This window comes from Cervus canadensis, chromosome 5 (assembly GCF_019320065.1).
Source record: "Cervus canadensis isolate Bull #8, Minnesota chromosome 5, ASM1932006v1, whole genome shotgun sequence".
Lineage (NCBI taxonomy): Eukaryota > Metazoa > Chordata > Mammalia > Artiodactyla > Cervidae > Cervus > Cervus canadensis.
The window spans coordinates 93,417,003-93,437,385 of record NC_057390.1 but is presented as its reverse complement, the minus strand read 5'-3'; the positions used below and the strand labels follow the sequence as shown (position 1 = coordinate 93,437,385).

The window sequence follows — 20,383 nt, the reverse complement described above, 5'->3', positions numbered from 1 at the left end:
GGTCCTTTGACGCAGATCCCAAATGCAGGGTGCAAAGTGAGTTTACGAAGGAGAGCACCACCTGGGTTCGGCTATCAAAAGGGGGCCCCATCACCCAACCCAGCCAGCCTGGGATGGAGCGGGTTCCCAGAACCTGGGGCTATCAGTGTGTAAATCATGATAGTGATGGGCCAGTTCTGTGATGCATGTGATAAAATTGCACAGAACTGCATACACACACACACACATTAAGCACGTATAGGAACTACTGAAAGCTGAGTAAGGTCTGGAGACATAGCAATGTCATTTTTCTGGTTTCAACTCTGTTCCACTGAGGGGATTCCCATGACACAGGGCTTTCAGTGCTAACACCGGAAAAGTCCTAGCGAACAGAGAGAAGCCGGTCGCTCGGCTCCACTGAACAGAACCTGTATCACCTGCCCGAAGGCTTGGGCGCTTGCTTCACTGGACCTCAGCATGCACAAACAGGGGTGCTCATGCACAGTCTGTGAGCAGAGGAGGCCAGCTGTGCCCGGGCTGCCCCATGGACACTGTGGTCCCTCGGCAAGAGAACCACGTGGGTCAGGTCGGACTTACCTCCCCCATTGTCGGGTCATCGGCTTTGTAGGCGTCGAGCTTGTCCTGGATTAGCTGAGCCAGCAAAGCGTTGTCCTTGTATTCCCTGACAAGGGAGGAGGGACAGAGGCTGAGCCACCCTGTCCCAATCGATGGCACTGTCTGCCTTCAGGGAGGAAGGCAGGACAGTGCGGGAGGGTCAAGGGAGAGATGAGCTTCATCTGTAATGTTCTTTTACAAGAGACTATAACTCAGATTACATGTACGGTTAAAAAGGAAAAACAAAATACTTAGCTCAGTGCCTGGAATGTAAATGATTTTCTAGTTCCTTAAAAAAAAAAAAAAATTCATCTAAGTGGAAACAGAGCGGGTCTTTCCAAGCAGCTTCAGATAAAACAGCCACACTTCAGTAGAGGGTCCTAAACACGTGTCCTTTTCCCACCATCAGGCTATCTCAGCCTGACCCACTTGATCTTCACTTCCCTCAGTTCAAATTCCCTTGGACCCTGTTTTGTTTTGTTGGAAGTGACATTTCCGCCGGCAGAGCTAGAAAGATGCAAGTTGAGAACCTCTGGACCTTCCCTCTTGGCTGAGCCTCCAGCGCCTCCTAAGTTCCTCTCGGTGATGCTTATCACGTGGCTGCTGCCCACCACCTGGCCACTCTTAGCACAGAAGCAGCTCCACCCCCAGTTCCATCCTCTCAAAGAGTGAGCTCCCAGCCCTCGTTTCTTAACTTCTGCTGGGCATCTGTTGGTGAAGACGCTGGTTGGGGGAGGGTTGTCCTATGGGTGCCCATCCCCAGGGACAAAGAGGTGATAAGGTGCCTTGGCACTTCCTGACCAGGTCCTCCACTCCTCTGGCAGTGTCCCCGCTTCTGGTTGCTTCTCCTTGCATGACTGTGACCCCTGCACTCCCATACCACTGTGTTCACTCCCTCATAGGCTGCCCTGTGATAACCACCGAAGGGCATGACCCCAAACCTGGCAACCAAGGCCTCCAGAAATGGTTTCACCTTGCCCCGCTGCTTGCACGTATGCAGGGTGAGACTACCAGCCCTTCTTAAACTTGCCCTTTATTTTCCAGGGTCATGCTTTCGCTCATCCCAACAGTCCACACAAAATGGCCCCAGCTCCTCATCAGTCTACTGAAATCCTGACCTGTCCGTTGCTCAGATGCTGCCTCTGCTCTGATGCTGGGCTTGCTCCTCTCAGCTCAGGGGCCTCTTCCTGCTCTGGATGCCCAGGCCCGAGGCCTGCACTGCCCCAGGCTCTGGTCCTGCAGGGCTATGTTGCAGGTGTGCACAGCTCGGGTGTACACTATGCCGGTACACATCTTACCTGCCCGCCTGGATCAGGGGCTTCTAAGGGCAGAGGCTGTGTCTTCAGGTTAAGCCCCCCAACCTAGCACTTAGCACATAGCAGGTAAATGATGAGTGAATGACTCGATCAAATCTGAGGACTGTGTCCTTTGGAGAATTAGTCTCCTTTTATTTTATCTTACCCTGAAACACCTTTTTCAAAGAGGGTATTTGTTTCAAGGCAGATTCTTTACTGTCTGAGCCACCAGGGAAGCCCCTTTTTAAGGTTAGAAAGGGATAAAAAATTGAAGGAAATTTGGGTTAGTTATGTGGAGGTTTGCACTTGATTCCTCACTAACTGAATATATGTACTCCATGCTCTTTTGTGCATGTATTAGTATAGTTCACATTAAAAATTTAGAAAATAACAAAAACATTGGAAAATAAGTATCAATGTGAGATGCTCAGATCTTGATCCTCTGGAGACAACTGCCAGAAAACGGGAAGGCCAGAGGAAGTTCCTCACTAGGGACAAGTTCCTCGCTTGGGGGGGTCACTGAAGGCAGCCTGGGGTGCAGCCTTACCCCCGGTACCGCACGGCTGGGTACTCCTTCAGGGTCGCGCACAGAGTTGCAATCTGCTCTGCCAGGCGCTCCAGGATCGGATTCTTCATCTGAGCCTTGTGGGGACTGTAGAAGCTTTGGAAAGAGTCAGCAGAGTCCAAGGAATACACCTGAGACAGGGAAATATATATGTATATACACAAGGACAGAGGAGCCTGGCGTGCTGCAGTCCATGGGGTCGCAAAGAGTTGGATGTGACTCAGCGACAGAACAACAACAACAACATATATATATATATATTTCCAGAATGGTGTTCCCTCCACGCCTCGTAGTGAGGCTACAGAACAAGTTTTCATTTATTCTACAAATATGGCTGGGCATCTGCTGGGTGCCAGGCCCTGTGCTACATACTTGGGAACTGTTAGTGACCAAACCATTACTGTCCTCCAGGAGCGTGCAATCTTGCAGGAGAAGGCAGATGAATAAACAAGGAACAAAATGAAAAGTAAATTTTATGCTATGTGGGAAATGGGTAAGTGTATGAGAACAGAAAAATCAGAGAAAGAATGCCTGAGGGCTGGACAGGGAGGACTGGAGGCCTCCTTGAGGAGGGGACATTTGAGTGAGGGCTTGAAGGAGGTGGAGTTTCTTCCCAGGGGGCTCCCAAAGGAGGGGCTGGTCAAGCCAAGGCCCTGAGGCAGGCATGCCTGTGTCTGACGACTGATGCGGAGCCCAGGAGGAGAGCAGGGGAGGGGCCTTGTCAGGCCACACCGGCTATTCATTGTAAGTTTAAATAAATGAGGGACAAGCTAGAAATTGTGCTGTGACTGTGGCAAACAAAGGAGCTTTCTATGGATTTAATAATTTCCTATTCTCAAAGTGTGTTCTTAGTACTTTTCTCTTTTATCCTTTTTGGAAGTTTTCGGAGGTTTAAAATTTCCTCTTAAACCAGCAGGTTACCAGGCATCAGTATTCTCTCAGAAAAATCTCTTGATGTGAACTACCCCCATCTTGAAAACTTGAGGTTTAAAAAATTTTTTTAAGTTTATTACTTTTCAAAAATATATGGTGGAGAAGGGAATGGCTACCCACTCCAGTATTCTTGCCTGGGCAATCCCATGGACAAATGAGCCTGGTGGGTCGTTAAGAGTCAGGCATGACTTAGCAACTAAACAAAAAAATATGTGCACATGTGACATACAGTAAACCAAACATAAAAAAACAAAAACAGATGAAATACAATATGGTTGAATATGCTCAAGTTGGATTTTGTTCAATCCAGTTGGTGAGAGGGCTCACAGAGAGGAAAAAAAAATCCCTGCCCTTGGCTGAGAATAGGCTTTAGGCCAAGTCAGAAGGGAAAGAGACTGTCTTTTGAAAATATTCACACTCTATTTTTTCCATGTCTTCTTACCTAAGAATTCGTCACTCTCTGGCATCTATTATTAGAGGCTGATCCATAAAGACCTGATATGCCACAACCATCTCTTACTTCTATAAAACGCACAGAAGTTGTGCTATTTTTTGCTTCTTGATGAGGAGGAGGCATTTTAACAAATCTTGAAATACTATGGTATAAATTTTGTACATTCTCTCACGATCAGCTTCACTTTTACTGGTTTAACGACTTTGTTTTTTTCCAAGGGGAGCAGTTTCGGCACGTGAAGCGTTAACGGCTTGTGACGAAGGATACCATCTGTTCCTTGACACGTGACAAGCTGAGGTTATCTCTACATAAAAACAGCCTCCTTTGCAGCAGACGGGTGTTGTCTGATCCCTTCCCCTCTTCTCCTCCCAGCTCTTTCTGGATTGGCTACTTTTTACTTATTCAAGGAGTCAGCCAATAGGCGTGAACACTGAGCAAGGATGAAATGAACACCAAGAAGGACATGATGGCTGCGAAAAGTCAGAAATAACTGGAGAGTAAGAGTGAGGCATCTCGGGCAGACCCTCTAAGGACGACCATTTCATTTCCATTACATAAACATCCACTCACAGGACATCATTGAGTAGCTCCTTCCCCCACTCTCTTTACTGCACCCCTGCCCCACCCTCTCTGACTTGGCTGGAGTTCCTGAGAGAATAACCAGGATGCAGGCTTTCTCTGCCCGTCCCCTCGCAGGCTCACCTGGGATTCATATGGGAGAAATGCAATGTTGATTTCCGTCAGAGTCTTGATGACTTTGGCTGCTCGAGATTTTACCAGCTCGTTAAACAGGGCATCTGGACAAGCTGCCAGGATGACAAAGACGGTAGGGTTTCCTGTCCAATTGCTGGTTCGTTTCAACGTTTGCACACGTCTGGTGAATTCTTTATTATTAGGATTTTTAAAAGGCAAATAGGAAGTTCATCCCATCCTACAACCTACTGCCTCTAGGGTATAAAAGGAATACAAAACCACCTAGGAGGCCCTCCACAAAGAACAAAGAAACAATTGGCAATAAAGGCTGAGATATTGAGAGCTGATTTAAAAAACCACTTTCTGATATTAAGGAGAGGAAGAAAAAGAACCAGGAGAGATCAAGAAGGGATCAGAAAAAGGTCTGTAAAATAAACGAACACCCCACACCTGACATGCTTATGAAAAATAAAATCATTTGGCACTGTGATGCAGACACTTCCGCAGGCCTTCTAAGGAACTCAGCTGCACAGAAGACCCACTTGGTCGGGGAACCACAATTTCTCATGACTCTCCTGGGCCAAACAAACAGCTTCAGGTCCCTAGAAATGTGTTACTGGTTTATTATTATTAATGCCATTTACCTGCTTCCTTTGCCACCCATCTTCAAAGCGTATAAAATTGTTCTTTGCAAGACCCTTTTCTCCTTTTCTCTATGGTGAGTTTTGTGGGGTTTTCACCAGAGAGAACATGGGGTGAACTGTCATTTTTGCACACTCTTAAGCTATCTAGCCAGATTCATCTCTCTTTGCCATTAACAAAGACTGACCAAGATGCTTCTAGTACTAGGTTCCATGCACAAAACCTCCACAAAGCAAGAAAACAGATCCTAGGACAGTGATAAATTCTAATACAAACACCACTAGGTCAGACTGCCTTTGCAGCAACAGTTGAAAAGCAGGCAGAAATGCACTTCAGTTTATAGTGATGCTTGGAAGGCTATCCTGTGAGCACCAAGGCTGGTATTGGGAAATTCTTCTTGGCATTAAACATGCTAGCCCTTAGAAGAGGAGCTTTTTTTTTTTTTTAATTAGGAAGGACTGCACGACCTAGTAGGTTTTGTATTTGTAGGCATTTGTTTTTCTCTCTTACGCAATTTGTCTTTTGAAGAGAAAATGAAAGATGGGGACACACGTGGGAACAGTTCACCTCTTTGCCACCGGCCTGGCCGGCTGCGGGGCCGGTCTGGCTGTGCGGGAGCACTAGTCTAAAGGCCGGGGATGCTAGTCTAAAGGCCGGGGCGCTAGTCTAAAGGCTGGGGCGCTAGTCTAAAGGCCGGGGACGCTAGTCTAAAGGCCGGGGCGCTAGTCTAAAGGCTGGGGCGCTAGTCTAAAGGCCGGGGCGGCGCGGCCCGCCCTACTCACAGTCGGTAAAGAAGACGTGTGCGGCCCGGTACTTGGCGGTCGGTGGGTCCTTAAAGTCGCTGATGAGAGAGTGGACAGACTGTGGAGAGGGAAAAAAGGGAACTGAATCTGATTCTAGAAGCAAATGGGACCTACATCTGAACAGAGTCAAATCCACACTGGTTTCGAGCTACACGCACAAGATAGCAAGGGATTTCTGATTATAATACTAACTCACGTTCGGCCATAACTGAGTTTCTGAGGACTTGAGGATTATGTCAGAGTTTAGGCTAACAAAAGCCTCTCTAGCTCATTCCAGAATGACAGCAGCTGTTCTCTGCAGCCACCATTATTTGGGTTCCTAAGAAGAGACCCACAAAAGAGCAAACTGCTCAGAAACCTGCTAGGAGACTCATTGCGATGGAGTTCTGGCAATTTAGTTGCATCTGCAGAAACTCACACATAAGTCAGTTTTGTTTTTGTTTTTTGTTTTTAATGAAATGAAAACTGGGGGGAACTTACATAGATCAAGACACCTAAGACAGCTAGCAACCAAGAGCAAGGAGGTGGGCATTGCTTAGATGCTGATTTGAACCAATCACCCAAGATGATAAGACAAGTAAATCTAAACTCTACTGGATATTGATAAAATAAATCTGGGAATTCCCTGGCAGTCCAGTGGTTAGGACTCAGTGCTTCAACCACAGGGGGCCCAGATTTGGGAACTAAAATCCTGCAAGCCATGAGGGTGCAGCCCCCTCCCACCAAAAAAAAGAAAGAAAGAAAGGAGAAAAGAAATCTGACAGTGTAAAATACACAAGTTCTGCAGGTGGATCACGAGATAACGTGATCTCCTACCTAGAAAGGAGTAAATGAGATTGGCCCGGCCTGGCTTTCTGCAGCAAGCTTAATGCGCTCTTCATTATTCACCAGCCCCCTCCTTCCCTGCTTGTGGATTGCACGCTTAAACAGAGCAGTGTGTTAAATGCCTGCTTAACCCAGAAATGTCAGACATGGTGCCACACAGACACCAAGCCAGAGTGTTTGACCTCAACCAAAGCTCTTCCGGGAGGGTTTACCTTCTCAGAGGGAGTGATGAGATACACAGCCTCCAGGCTGGGGAGCGGCTCTCGGCGCTTGTTGATGTCTTCCACAACTAGACAGCAAAACAGCAGCCCATGATGAATAAGAGAACAGAACTGGTGATCATGAAACTAGAAGCCACAGAGAAAGGCCACCTTCCGGCTGGCACGGCAAAAATCGACAGAGTAGGGAGGAGACTCAACGCCCCTTCCTCAGAGTGATCACATTTCTGTGTCTCACCATGCTCAAGGTGGGAGAAAACCCAAAACCTCATCACATGAAATTCCTCCCACTTCCCATTTCAGTTCAAGGAAATTCCTCGATCTGCTCTGATTGAAAATGGAAACTGCTATCCCATTCTGTCAAGAACAGACTTTTGCCTCTTCCTTCAGGTTTGTTTTTTTTCCCCCTCATCTGTCCTAGATAATCCCAGTTCCTTTAGAATTTCCAAGTTAAGTTTGTTTTTCAACAATTGGATCATTTTATCATTTTCCTCTGTCTATCAGATGAAGACATTCTAAACATACTCTCTGGATTAAGACTGTTCCTCTCAATAGCTCAAAAACTAAACAGCAAATTCTGCTTGAAGCAAACCATGGGTGTCTGATTTGCTGACAGAATGTCAGCAAAGGGGAAAGACATCCTTCTGGGAAAGGGATCATCTCACTAGTCACCTGATAAAGCTTAGGGCGTGTCGTCTATGCTACACTGTCCTCTGGTACAGAGCAAGCAGGAAATCTAATGGTGCTCTTCTTCCTATGAAGGTGACGTCAGCAAATAAAAGCATCCCTTTAGAAGTATCCCTGTAACACAAAGACTTTTCACCCTGAATAATATTCAAATTAAATACCAAAATTTCTCAACCATCTGTGTTATCAGGGGTTATAGATTTTTTTTTTAATTGGAGGAAAATTACTTTACAATGTGTATTGGTCTCTGCTGTACAACAAGGCTCATAGATTTCTGAATTTCATATGCCAGTAATACTTCCCCCCCAAATATTTCAGGGGGGTGGTCAACACAGGCTTGCAAAATTTAAAATTCTGCCGAGTAAGGACATTTAAAAAAAAAATAACTTCTGTGATAGGGAAGAGTCTGTGTGTAGGAGGGGAGAGGTGAACCCTCATCTACCACAGGATAATGTCTAACATGATGAATCCAGAAATGACCATATAAGCATTTATTTAGAAATATCAAAAAGATAACTGGAAGAAAGAGCAGAAGGGCTGCCTCCGGGGTGATGGACCCTGGGGGATGGGGGAGGAGGAGGGAGGGCAGGGTGGTGCGCTCTTCTTGTTAGAAGCTCACAAGCTACATTTGGCTTTTTTCCTATATTTGCATTTTTTTGTTTTGATAGAGAAAAAAAAAGTTTTAGAAGTTCAATGAAGAAAATAACTCTGCAAGCTCAAAACAGGGGCAAGCCTGGTCTTGGATCACTGAATGACAAAAAGTCACACCAAAAATTCCATACTCCCATTTATAGGACTATGGCTTTTGGTGACAGATAAACTAGATTTGGAAATGTGTCTTTATTTTTTTGTTTTCTTTTTAAACTTTTTTTTTTTTTGTGGAAATGTGTTTTTAAAAACAAAGGAGTCACATTCCAGGTGTGGTTGTAGCCCACAAATTGTTATATATGTGTGTGTGTGTGTGTGTGTGTGTGTATATAAGCTGCATTGTAAGAGATATGTTTCATTCAACATTTTTTAGGAGGAAAACAAAAGTTAACTCCCTTGTTTGAAATAATACCTCAAAATAGATTGCTTTTCCATCAGTGCTGTTTCACAGATGAAAACACATCTCTCCTGAAAGGAGCCCCCAAGTAAGCCTTGCTGCTGCTGCTGCTAAGTCACTTCAGTTGTGTCTGACTCTGTGCGACCCCATCGACGGCAGCCCTGCTCACAAATGTGAAAAAGAGCTTGGGACAGAAGCCAGGAGGGCTGCGTCCTAGTCTCAGGTGTGGTGCTGCCCAGGGACCTTGAGCAGGTGATTTATCTTATTTCAAAAACCTATTATTGTGAAATTCTAACACACATTCCAAATGGTGAATTAAACATAAATATACACATAACTTCACAAGCACCATCCCATCAAGAAGCAGAACACGTCAGCACTGCAGAAGTGCCCCCCCTTTTCCCCCTCCCTCATCATCCCCACCTCTCCTTTTCCCTTAAAGAGAACCACCACGGCGACATGAATGGTGACTACTTCTCTAATGGTTGTTTAAGATTCACTTATCCCCACATTTCAAAGCAGTATGGCTTAGCTCTGCCTGTTCTAGGATATTATGTAAATTAAAGCACATTGTTAAGGACTCTTTCGTATCTTGTTTCTCTTGCTCAACATTGTTTATCAGATTCATTCACATTTTGGAATGAGACAGTAGTAGTTAATATTCATTCCTTTTCTTTGCTATGTAATATTCTGTTGTGTGACTGTCCCACAATTTATTGTACCATTCTTCTCCTGATGGACCTTTTGGTTGTTCCTACTTTGGGGCTACTATGAGCAATGATCTGTGACCTTCCTGGGCACACATGCCTGAGTTGTCTAGAACACACATCTAACTGCAGACATGCTGGCTTACAGGACCTACAGTCCTCAACTCTCCTAGACACCTCCAAGGTTTTTGAAAGTAGCTGTACCAACTCATCATATCAGAGTTCCCTTTCTCCTATATCCTATCACTTGGCATTATCGTAGGGTAAATACTCCAATCTGACACAGCAGTATCTCACTCTGGTTTTAACTGCATTCCCCTGACCACTAATGAGGGTGGGCAAATTTTCATGTATTTACTGGCCATTTGGATTTCTTCCTTTGTTAGGTGCCACTCTTTTTTCTATTGGCTGGCCTGCCTTTTTTCTTAACTGAGGCTTCCTTTTGGCATCCTTTCACAGATACTTAATGGGCATCTAACACTGGACTGGAAACTAGGGATTTGGTGATGAACAAGAAAGCCTGGGGTCTAAAGTCAAGCAAGAGAATAATGAACAGGGAGGAGAAAGAACACCCCACCACACTCACTTGTTATCCCCTCGGTCATGATGTCCGTCATCTTACAACAGGAGGAGAGCATCCTCATGCTCAGCTGGTCCACCACCAGCACCTGGAAGCAAAGAGAACAGTTCACATCTGGAAGCAAAGGGAACAGTTCACACCTGGAAGCAAAGGGAACAGTTCACAGCGTGGGGGGCACCTGCTGTGACGCTTGCCTCCGCTGACTGCATCAGACTTCAGGAAGAGTCCAGAAACACAGAGTTCTGAGCAATCGAGGTTTCCTAGGGGCCAGAAGTTTGCCAAGATATACGCTAGCTTTTATTTTCCCACCAAACCTAAGCTTCTAGGAGAGTCTGCTCTCACTAACATGACTTGATTTTTTAAACTTAAAAAAATTAAAATTTTTCCAATGACAAAGAAAATAGTTACTCATAAAAATGCAAAAGAAAAAGAAAAAAATTTCATACGCAGCACCCACAATCAGAGGAATCCATATTTTTTCAGTGCATAAACTTTCTCTTTAAGGGAGAATGAACACTAGTGCCACACTGGCAGGATGGAAGGCGAGGACTTTGTTGCAGACATCATCAGGATGGACCAACACATGTGTTGTCCAGGAGTAAACTCTACCTCAGTCTAGACGAGAAGGACAAGAACATGCCATCCTGGTTGAAAAGCATCATACCTGCAGTTCTTCAGCAAACCTTTCCTATCTCCATCTGACCCACAGCGGAGAGAGGAAGCTAAAATAAGGTTATTCCTTTTCTCCTTCTTCAAAGATATAAACCCAGGCAACAGGAGCTAGAAAAATGTGGGCCCCAAAGCATTTCGCTGTAGCACGAGGACCAATCAGGTTTCATTTCATAAGGCAGTTTTCCCAGGGTTAGTTTAAAATGCTCATGTCCACAAGTCCATTACTGATGGGAAGGGTGACAGAGAAAGGCAGGCAGAAAGAGTTCCCGCCCGCTGGCCTCCCACCCTGGGTGTGAAGATGGATGCTCTGGCTAAAATGTGATCTCATGTTTATGAGGTTATGTTTATGAGGTTAGGGTGAGACTTTAAAAGCTTCCTGGTGCCAAGCTGTTCCAAGGCCCAATGAACTTGAGGCTCCAGACTGCAGGAAAACTTGGGGGCAAGAATGGTTAGCATAAGCCCTTCAACAACACATGCAGAAGTTCAAGTGTGCCCTCCTGGTTACTCGAATGCCTAGTCCCAGACGATCTGAAGGTTCTTCAAACTCTGACTTCCTGGATGGAGGACAGCATGATTCTGACTTGTATCATCCACTCCCAGGACCGAGGTCATAATCAGTTAGATTGACTTAAATATTTGTTTCAGGTACACAACAGTTTCCAGCATTGCCCTCAATGCTAAATGAACAAACAAGCTGACTTGGTTTGTCTTGTGTAGCTACAGACAGACAGGAATAGGCCAGATGGGGGCTTTTCAGACTGTTGCATGGGCTCCATGAGAGGCTTTAGGGCCACTGGAGGGGCAAGAAGGATCCCCTCTTGTCTCCCATAGCAAGCAGAATAATTCCACCTTCTGCTTGAATCAATGGGTTCCAGGTAAGATCCTGTTTGAATCAGAGGGTTCCACTGCTAGAATGCCCCACCAGGTGATCTTAAAGATAAGCTTCATGACCCAGAGATTTCCGAACCAGGATCATATACAATGGGAGGCACAGCAGATTACCTTTCGCCAGTTCAGAAGCTTTTTGCATTCTCTGGACACAGCAAAGGTCCTCATTCCTCGCCTACATGCCCCTCCCCAATGCCACCCCATTCGTGTTCTTCCCTATGAACTCACCTTTGAGGTCATTCATTATGCTCTTCCACTTACCTTCCATTCTCCCTTCTTTTTCACCTTCTTTATCACATCATGCATGATCTCTAAAAAGGAGAGAAAAAGGAAGGAAGGAAGGAGGGAGAGAGGGAAGATGGGAGAGAGGGAGGGGAGGAAGGAGGAGAAAAAATTTAATGTAATTTCAAGGACTTCCAACCCCTGCCTATGAGATGAGGTCATCTTCCCTCCATAGACCTTGTTCTCCTGAGTCTCGCAATTCAACCAATCTGTCTACTGGGCCATAATTAGTCCACCATAAAGACAGCTCTCTTCCTGTGTCCTCCGTTCACTGGTTCTCAGACTTACTGGTCTCAGGACCCCTTTACATTCTTAAAACTTGAGGACCCCAAAGAGTGTTTGTGTATACGCATAAATATCTATTGACATTTGCTGTGTCAGAAGTTAAACTGAAACATTTTAAAAATATGTATTCATTCAATTACAATAACAAACCCATTCTATGGTAACATAGTTGCATGCCATTAAAATGTTCTATATATTTTCCATTATAAAACAATTTTACTGAGGATACTGGCATTGTGGTACATTTTTGCAACACTCCTCAATGTCTGTTTTTGTAGAAGACAGCTGGGTTCTCCTGGCTGCTTCTGCAATTTATGAATCGTATAGCATTTGGAAAACTCCACTGTGTGTTTGCAAGAGAATAAGAGCAAAGAGGCAGATAACATTTTAGCATTATTATGAAGGTATTTTTGACCTGAAATTCCCAAAGGGTCTAGTGTTTCAGAATCACTGCCTTAAGATGAGTGAGTAAAATGCTGTGACAATGCCCAAGCCACATAAGCCTACCCACCCCCAAGCTACAAAAACAGATGTGAAGAGAAGTTGCGATATCCTTCCAGTTCTAAGTACATCTGTGGAATGCTCTCAAACCCCCAAACAATGTTTTTGTAAGCCACAGTTTCTGTAATGCCATACCACACCCAAGTCTACCTGGCCATGGAAGATTCACAGGAAACAGCGCTGTCCTACTCTTTGCAAACCCAGATCACTCACAGGCCTAGAAGGAGTCAGAGGCTAAGAACTGTCATTAGCAAGTGTGCTTCAAACATTTAGCTCATTCTCCAAAGCACAACAGTCCCCTAACTCTGCTTCTATCTCCAGTAATCTGATATGTCATAAAAGTATTCTAAAAATTTTAAGAGCTTTTTACCTAATTATAAAAACCCACACAATTATTGCAGTAAACTTGGAAAACAGAAAAGTATAAAGAGGAAAACACCATGTATTCCTTGCATACTATAAAAAAATCTAAAAGAAAAATCATTTGTAATCTTGCCAACCTGAAATGCATAATTGACAGTTTCCTACTCTCTTTTCCCATGAACTTTTACACAGCTGATAACATGTTGTATAAAAAAAAAAATGCTGTATATATAATGCTTTTTTTCATATTATGCTTTTTTTTGTCGTTACAAAAACTCATCTCTCCATGTTAATAAAAATGCTTCCTAGGATCTTAAATGCCTGCATAGTACTCCCTAATCTAGTCAACAATTTCTCAACAGTCATTCAGATTATTTCCCATGGTTCAGTGTGGTGAAAACTGGGAACAAATATATCCAATAAGCCAGTGGTTAAGTTACTTAGCTTACATTTGTGCAATGGATACTATGCACCTACTAGAAATAATGATCTGGAAAATACACTCTCCTTTACTCAGTATCACTGTTTACTGGTCACTGGACCCAGCACCAGGGATGAACAGCAGCAGACACGTCTCCTTCGGAGCTTACATGCTAGTGACAGAGCAGACAAGACAAAAGGGCGATCGCAGCTTCTCCTCACAAGTGCTCTGAGGCAAACAGATAAGGGCAGTGGTAGAAAAGAAAAACCCTAGCGAGGGGAGCTACCTTTAAGAGGGGGTCAGACAAACGGATGGATACCAAGGGGGAAAGCAGGGGATGCGATGAACTGGGAGATTGGGATCCACATATATATACTATTGACACTATGTATAAAATAGATAACCATTAAGAACCTAAAAAAAAAGAGAGAAAGAGATACAGGAGGGATCGGGATTAAAAAAAAAAAAACAAAACCCAGGGGAAAAAAAGGCGGGTCTGGGGTGGGGGGTGGGGGCGGGTGGTACTTCCCTATTGTTAGGATTCCGTGCTCCCACTGCAGGGGGTGCAGGTTTGATCCCTGGTTGGGGAATGAAGATCCTGCATGACAAGGCAAAAAAAAAAAAGGTGAGGGTGGGATCCGGCAAGGCCTCTCTGAGGAAGACCCCAGCCCCTCAAAAGTTGGGAAGGGAGCCCGGGGAGGCACAAAGGCTGGAGGTGGAAAAAGGAAAAAGAAGTTGACAGCTTCTTGGAACTAAAGCTGGTAGGAGCTGAGGCTGGAGGCCAGACCATGCGGGACCTTGACGGGAGTCTGATTTTATCAGAAGGGCACTGGAAAGCCACAGAGGTCAGGGACATGATCTGCTGTAGGCAGAGATGAGGCTGGAGGGGGAGTTGGGGCAAGAACTGAAGCAAGAGTGCAGTCAGGATGCCTTTCCGAGGGCCTATCCATGGCTGATGGCAGTGGAGATGAGGAGGATTGATGTGGACCATTTTTAAAACCTTTATTGAATTTGTTACAACACTGCTTCCGTTTTACGTCTTTGGTTTTTTGGCTGCAAGGCATGTGGGATCTTAGCTCACCAACCAGGGACGGAACCCGCAACTCCAGCGTTGGGAGGTGAAGTCTTAACTACTGGGCCACCAGGCAACTCCCTAGAAGTGGATGAATTTCCTATTTATTTGGAGGTAAAGCCAACAGGGCTAGCTGCTGAATTGGGTGTATGTGAAAATAAAGAAAAGAAACACAAAACTCCTAGCTTTTTCATTTAAATAAAGAAATTGACATAGACACAAAATATTTAGAGGGAGAAGAGAACTGATCTGTTGGAGAATACTCACAGTCCTTTTTTGACTAAAGATTGAGATGACTAAGATGTCTGAGGTGGAGATACAGGGTAGGGAAGCTTGAAAGATTGACCTTTAGCTACAGTTTAAAATCTGGGTGTTATTATCAAATAAAGGTAGGAGGTAAGGTTGGAGAAAGTCCCAAACTCTTGGCCTTCCCTGGAAGCTCAGTGGTAAAGAATCCACCTGCCAATGCAGGAGATTTGGGTTTGATCCCTGGGTCAGGAGAAGGAAATGGCAACCCATTCCTGTACTCTTTTTTTTTTTTTTAGTAGCATAGTATTCCTTTATTCTATGTGCCATTATTGAGCCATTTCCCTTTTGTATGATGCTTAGATTATTTCCAGTTTAGTAAGAGAGTTATTTTTTCAGTTTTTCTTTTTTTTTTTTAATTTTTTTATTTTTTTTATTAGTTGGAGGCTAATTACTTCACCATTCCTGTACTCTTGTCAGGGGTTGCAGAGTTGGACATGACTTAGCAACTAAACACCACCAACAATAAATATGCTGAGCTCTTGATAAATTCTACTGAATTATTTTCCAAAAGCACAATTTATGGCCTCATCAGTGCTCTGACTGGCTCTCCAAAATAATGTACTATTAATAACTGATAAAACATATCTTGAGTTTTGTTTGCAAATGTGACAGTGGAGGAGGGTATTATTACACTATCTTTTTTGTATTACTGAGGGTTTTTTTTTTCCTGCTACACAAAATTAATTTAAATTCACGTCACCTTTTGATAGGTGAAGGCAGAGATATAATCAGAAAATCAGAACAAGGATCATAAGTCCTAAAGACTGAGAATACACTCTGGGTTCAAGCCTTCTTGCCTGGTGATTCCTGTTCTGAAATTCTCAGGGCCTGTATTTGTTGTATTGTTGTCAGCCAGTTCTAATCCTGCCCTACATTTTTCTAATCCAATACCGAAAAGGAAACAAGGATTAGAGCCCATTTTAGCATTAAGAATCAAGTAGGTTGGGCTACTTCCTCACAAATAATCCCTGGCAATCACATTTCAACTCCCTTAGAAGTCCTCTTTGTGTGGAGAGAAACAATAAAGCCTTCCGAGGCTGGTCCAGCCAGAGGGTCTTATTTCTGCATTCCAAACCACATGATTTCCAGGCAAACCATCCGTTCCACCACCACCTGGCCTGAGCATTTGGCACAGATGACACCAGGGCAGTATTCTTGCCTGGGAAATCCCATGGACAGAGGAGCCTGACGGGCTACAGTTCATGTGATAGCAAAGAGTCAGACATGACTTAGTGACTAAGTAACAACAACACTAGGGCAGCTTTAACTTCTGCATAATTGTGAGAACCATGGCCCCGGTTACTCCTTGGAAGAAAAGTTATGACCAACCTAGACAGCATATTAAAAAGCAAGACATTGCTTTGCCAACAAAGGTCTGTCTAATCAAAGCTATGGTTTTTCCAGTAGTCATGTATGGATGTGAGAGTTGGACTATAAAGAAAGCTGAGGTGGGAGGGGGGTTCAGGATGGGGAACACATGTAAATCCATGGCTGATTCATGTCAATGTATGGCAAAAACCACTACAATATTGTAAAGTGATTAGCCTCCAACTAATAAAAATAATTGGGGGAAAAAATTTAAAAAAAAAAGGAAAGAAAGCTGAGTGCCAAAGAATTGATGCTTTTGAACTGTGGTGTTGGAGAAGACTCTTGAGAGTCCCTTGGACTGCAAGGAGATCCAACCAGTCCATCCTAAAGGAGATCAGTCCTGAATATTCAGTGGAAGGACTGATGCTGAAGCTGAAACTCCAATACTTTGGCCACCTGATGTGAAGAGCTGACTCGTTTGAAAAGACCCTGATGCTGGGAAAGATTGAAGGCAGGAGAAGGGGATGACAGAGGATGAGATGGTTGGATGGCATCACTGACTCAATGGACATGAGTTTGAGTCAACTCTGGGAGTTGGTGATGGACAGGGAGGCCTGGTGTGCTGTGTCCCTCACGGCCAAAGGGAAAGAATACAGATTCCTTCTCAACCATATCCTGCAGGTGCCAGGTGACTCCCAAACTCAACAAATTCCTCCCTAGTCCTGAGAAAAAGAGCAGGTGGTCTAGATTACGTGGGACCTCTTCAGATGCACCCAGTATACCAACCAGAGCCCCAAAGTGCAGGCTCTAGGGATAGCTGCATGCCCCTCCCAAGTGGCCACCCCCTGGAGAGCCCTGTCCTTACTGCCCCTGGCACCCACGACTGCCCTTGGCAGTGACACGTGTCAGGGCACCTAAGCCCATGGCACACCAAGACATCAGAAATAGCATGACTAGACGGGCTGGAAGCTTGGGAGAAGTGGGGGTGTGACCAAAGTCCTCAGAACTATGGGGGATTCAAACAGTCTATGCTCTGTGCCCACAGAGCTCCATGCTACCCTGAACTCAGGCACCGGAAGTTTGGTGCCTGACCGGCAGGAGGAGTGCCTCCTCTCTGTGGAAGGATTTAAAGAAATGTGAACTCAGGCCACACTTTGACCAACACTTTGCCCTCCACTTTGACCGACACAGGGACAGGGACTTTCTCTAGTTATTCCAGCTCAGTAGTGGTGGTTCTTCTGAAAGTCGCCCTCTTAAATAAACCTCAGTTGCATGACGGTAGAAGGCTAGTTCTACTTTTACTCTGGCTTCACTGACTATGTTAAAGCCTTTGTGTGAATCACAACAAACTGTGGAAAATTTTTAAAGAGATGGGAATATCAGACCAGCTTACCTGCCTCCTGTGAAACCTGTATGCAGGTTAAGAGGCAACAGTTAGAATCGGACATGGAACAAGGGACTAGCTCCAAATTGGGAAAGGAGTACCTCAAGGCTGTATAGTGTCACCTCGCTCATTTAATTTATATGCAGAGTACATCATGCGAAATGCCAGGCTGGATGAAGCACAAGCTGGAATCAAGATTGCCAGAAGAAATACCAATATGCAGATGACACCACTCTTATTATGGCAGAAAGTGAAGAGGAACTAAACAGTCTCTTGAGGAAAGTGAAAGAGGAGAGTGAAAAAGCTGGCTTAAAACTCAACATTCAAGAAACTAAGATCATGGCATCAGGTCCCATCACTTCATGGCAAATAGATGGGGAAACAATGGAAACAGTGACAGACTTTATTTTCTTGGGCTCCAAAATCACTACAGATGGTGACTGCAGCCATGAAATTAAAAGACACTTGCTCCTTGGAAGAAAAGCTATGACAAACCAAGACATCGTATTAAAAAGCAGTGATACCACTTTGCCAACAAAGGTCCATACAGTCAAAGCTATGGTTTTTCAGTAGTCATGTATGGATATGAGAGTTGGACCATAAAGAAGTCTCAGCACCAAAGAATGGATGCTTTTGAACTGTGGTGTTGGGGAAGACTTTTGAGAGTCCTTTGGACTGCAAAGAAATCAAACCAGTCAATCCTAAAGGAAATCAACCATGAATATTCATTGAAAGAACTGATGGTGAAGCTGAAGCTCCAATACTTTGGCTACCTGATTCGAACAGCTGACCCATTAGAAAAGACCCTGATGCTGGGAAAGATTGAAGACAGAAGGAGAAGACAGAGGACAAGATGGTTCAATGGCATCACTGACGCAATGGACATGAGTTTGAGCAAGCTCCAGGAGATTGTGAAGGACAGGGAACTCTGGTGTGCTGCAGTCCATGGGGTCACAAAGAGTCGGACATGACTGAGTGACTGAACAATAAGGCTACTTAGGCAGACGTCACTCCCACCCTCATGACCAAGAAAGAAATGCCTAAAGCAGCCATGTGCTGTGCTGTGCTGAGTCACTCAGTCATGTCTGACTCTGCGACCCGATGGACTGTAGCCTGCCAGGCTCCTCTGTCTATGGGGATTCTCCAGGCAGCAATACTGGAGTGGTTGCCATGCCATCCTCTAGGGGATCTTTCCAGCCCAGGTCTCCCGCATTGCAGGCAGATTCTTTACCAGCTGAGCCACCAGGGAAGCCCAAGAATACTAGAGTGGGTAGCCTATCCCTTCTCTAGCGGATCTTCCCAAAGCAGGAATCAAACTGGGGTCTCCTGAATTCCAGGCAGATTCTTTACCAGCTGAGCCACCAGGCAAGCCCAAAGCAGCCATACTCCAATTCAAATTAATTTTTAAAAAAGAAAGAGAAAATGTCAAGGGAAGCACTAAAATTAGACAGACCAGGGAAAATCCAGGTTCAGGTATTTGTCAGCTGTGGACCTTGAACAAGTATGAAATTTTTTAGGTTTCAGCTTACTCATCTACAAAATTATAACACTCTAATGATCTGTTGTGAGGGTTAACAAGACAATATGCCTGGGAAGGTATCTGGCAGGTCTGAGGGACAGAACAAAAGGCACCACTGTGACATCACCATAAAAACATGTTATTCATACAGACAATGAAATAAGAAAATTATAGCACTTCACTTCCACCAATAATGGTTTTTAATATAATATAAAAATCCTAAAAAAAGAAATATATATTTAAAATACAGTTTAAAATAATCACCAAAATATTTAGATATCAAACTCTACATGTATTTCAGCAGAAACTTCTAAATTTCCCTGACCCACAATAAACATGTGAATATGCTTTGGAATAATGGCACCAGTGTATATAAATCTTAAATGTTAATATAGAATTGAAGAGAAGAACTCTTATACCACTTCTAAGGAGACAGACAGTGACCTCTGCTTATCTAGGAAGAGATGCATTAATGCTGAAGCACAAGTCAGTAGACTTCCCAGATAGTAAGATATTTCATGTCACAACAGGGACACTGGGCTGTATTTCAAAGTTGCCATTACTTACCACTGTTCTGAGAACTCCCTTAGACAAGAAAACAAAATAAGGTAAGAGGGACATAGTTATCTGCCTGCAGAAATCATGGGAATCAACTGAAAAAACCAGTAGAAACATTAAAACCTTTAGGAAGGTGGTTGTTGTTGTTTAGTTGCTAAGTTGTGTCCGACTCTTTGCAACCCTATGAACCATAGCCCGCCAGGCTCCTCTGTCCATGGGATTTCCCAGGCAATACTGGAGTGGGTTGCCATTTCCTCCTCCAGGGGATCTTCCTGACCCAGGAACTGAACCCAGGTCTCCTGAATTGGCAGGTGGATTCCTTACCACTGAGCCATCAGAGAGGTAGCAGACACAAAATAAACACGTAGAAACCAAGAGGACTTTCACATGGCAACAATAAGCAGACTCTAGGAAGGCAGCTCCATTGTTCCCCAGTGCACATGGGGCTGGGACTCCACGCCTTGTCAATTCTACTCTATATGCTGCTGGTAATTTTGTTCCGAAGCAACAGCAAGTCTGTTCCTCTTTCCCTGACGGCACTTCAGATATCTGAGGACGGTGACCAAGGCTGTCTTGCTCTGGGCTGAAGATCCTCCCAGCTAAACAAGTGCACCTTCCCGGGTAGACTAAGTTAAGGCTCCACAAAACAGGAGGAAATGGTTCAAATACTTGAAAACAAGCCTTCCTGGTACTCTCAAGTTCCTTCTCTTAGGAAAACCCATGCACACAGAAACTGTTGGCAACTAACTACAAACCTCTTTAATTAAAAAAAAAAAAAAA

The 20,383-nt window shown here is 44.4% G+C and overlaps 1 protein-coding gene across 2 annotated transcripts in view; it reads right to left on the bottom strand.

Moving 5' to 3' along the window:
• STXBP1 (syntaxin binding protein 1) overlaps positions 1-20,383 on the bottom strand; it is a 67,814-nt gene that overhangs the window by 24,637 nt on the left and 22,794 nt on the right. For both annotated transcript variants that reach the window (XM_043469625.1, XM_043469626.1), the window contains exons 2-8: positions 11,863-11,912; positions 10,048-10,129; positions 7,017-7,093; positions 5,959-6,037; positions 4,544-4,647; positions 2,437-2,585; positions 577-661 (exon numbers count right to left, since the gene is read on the bottom strand). In XM_043469625.1, the coding sequence (XP_043325560.1) occupies positions 577-661; positions 2,437-2,585; positions 4,544-4,647; positions 5,959-6,037; positions 7,017-7,093; positions 10,048-10,129; positions 11,863-11,912 (626 nt within the window). The remainder of the gene's footprint in view (positions 1-576; positions 662-2,436; positions 2,586-4,543; positions 4,648-5,958; positions 6,038-7,016; positions 7,094-10,047; positions 10,130-11,862; positions 11,913-20,383) is intronic.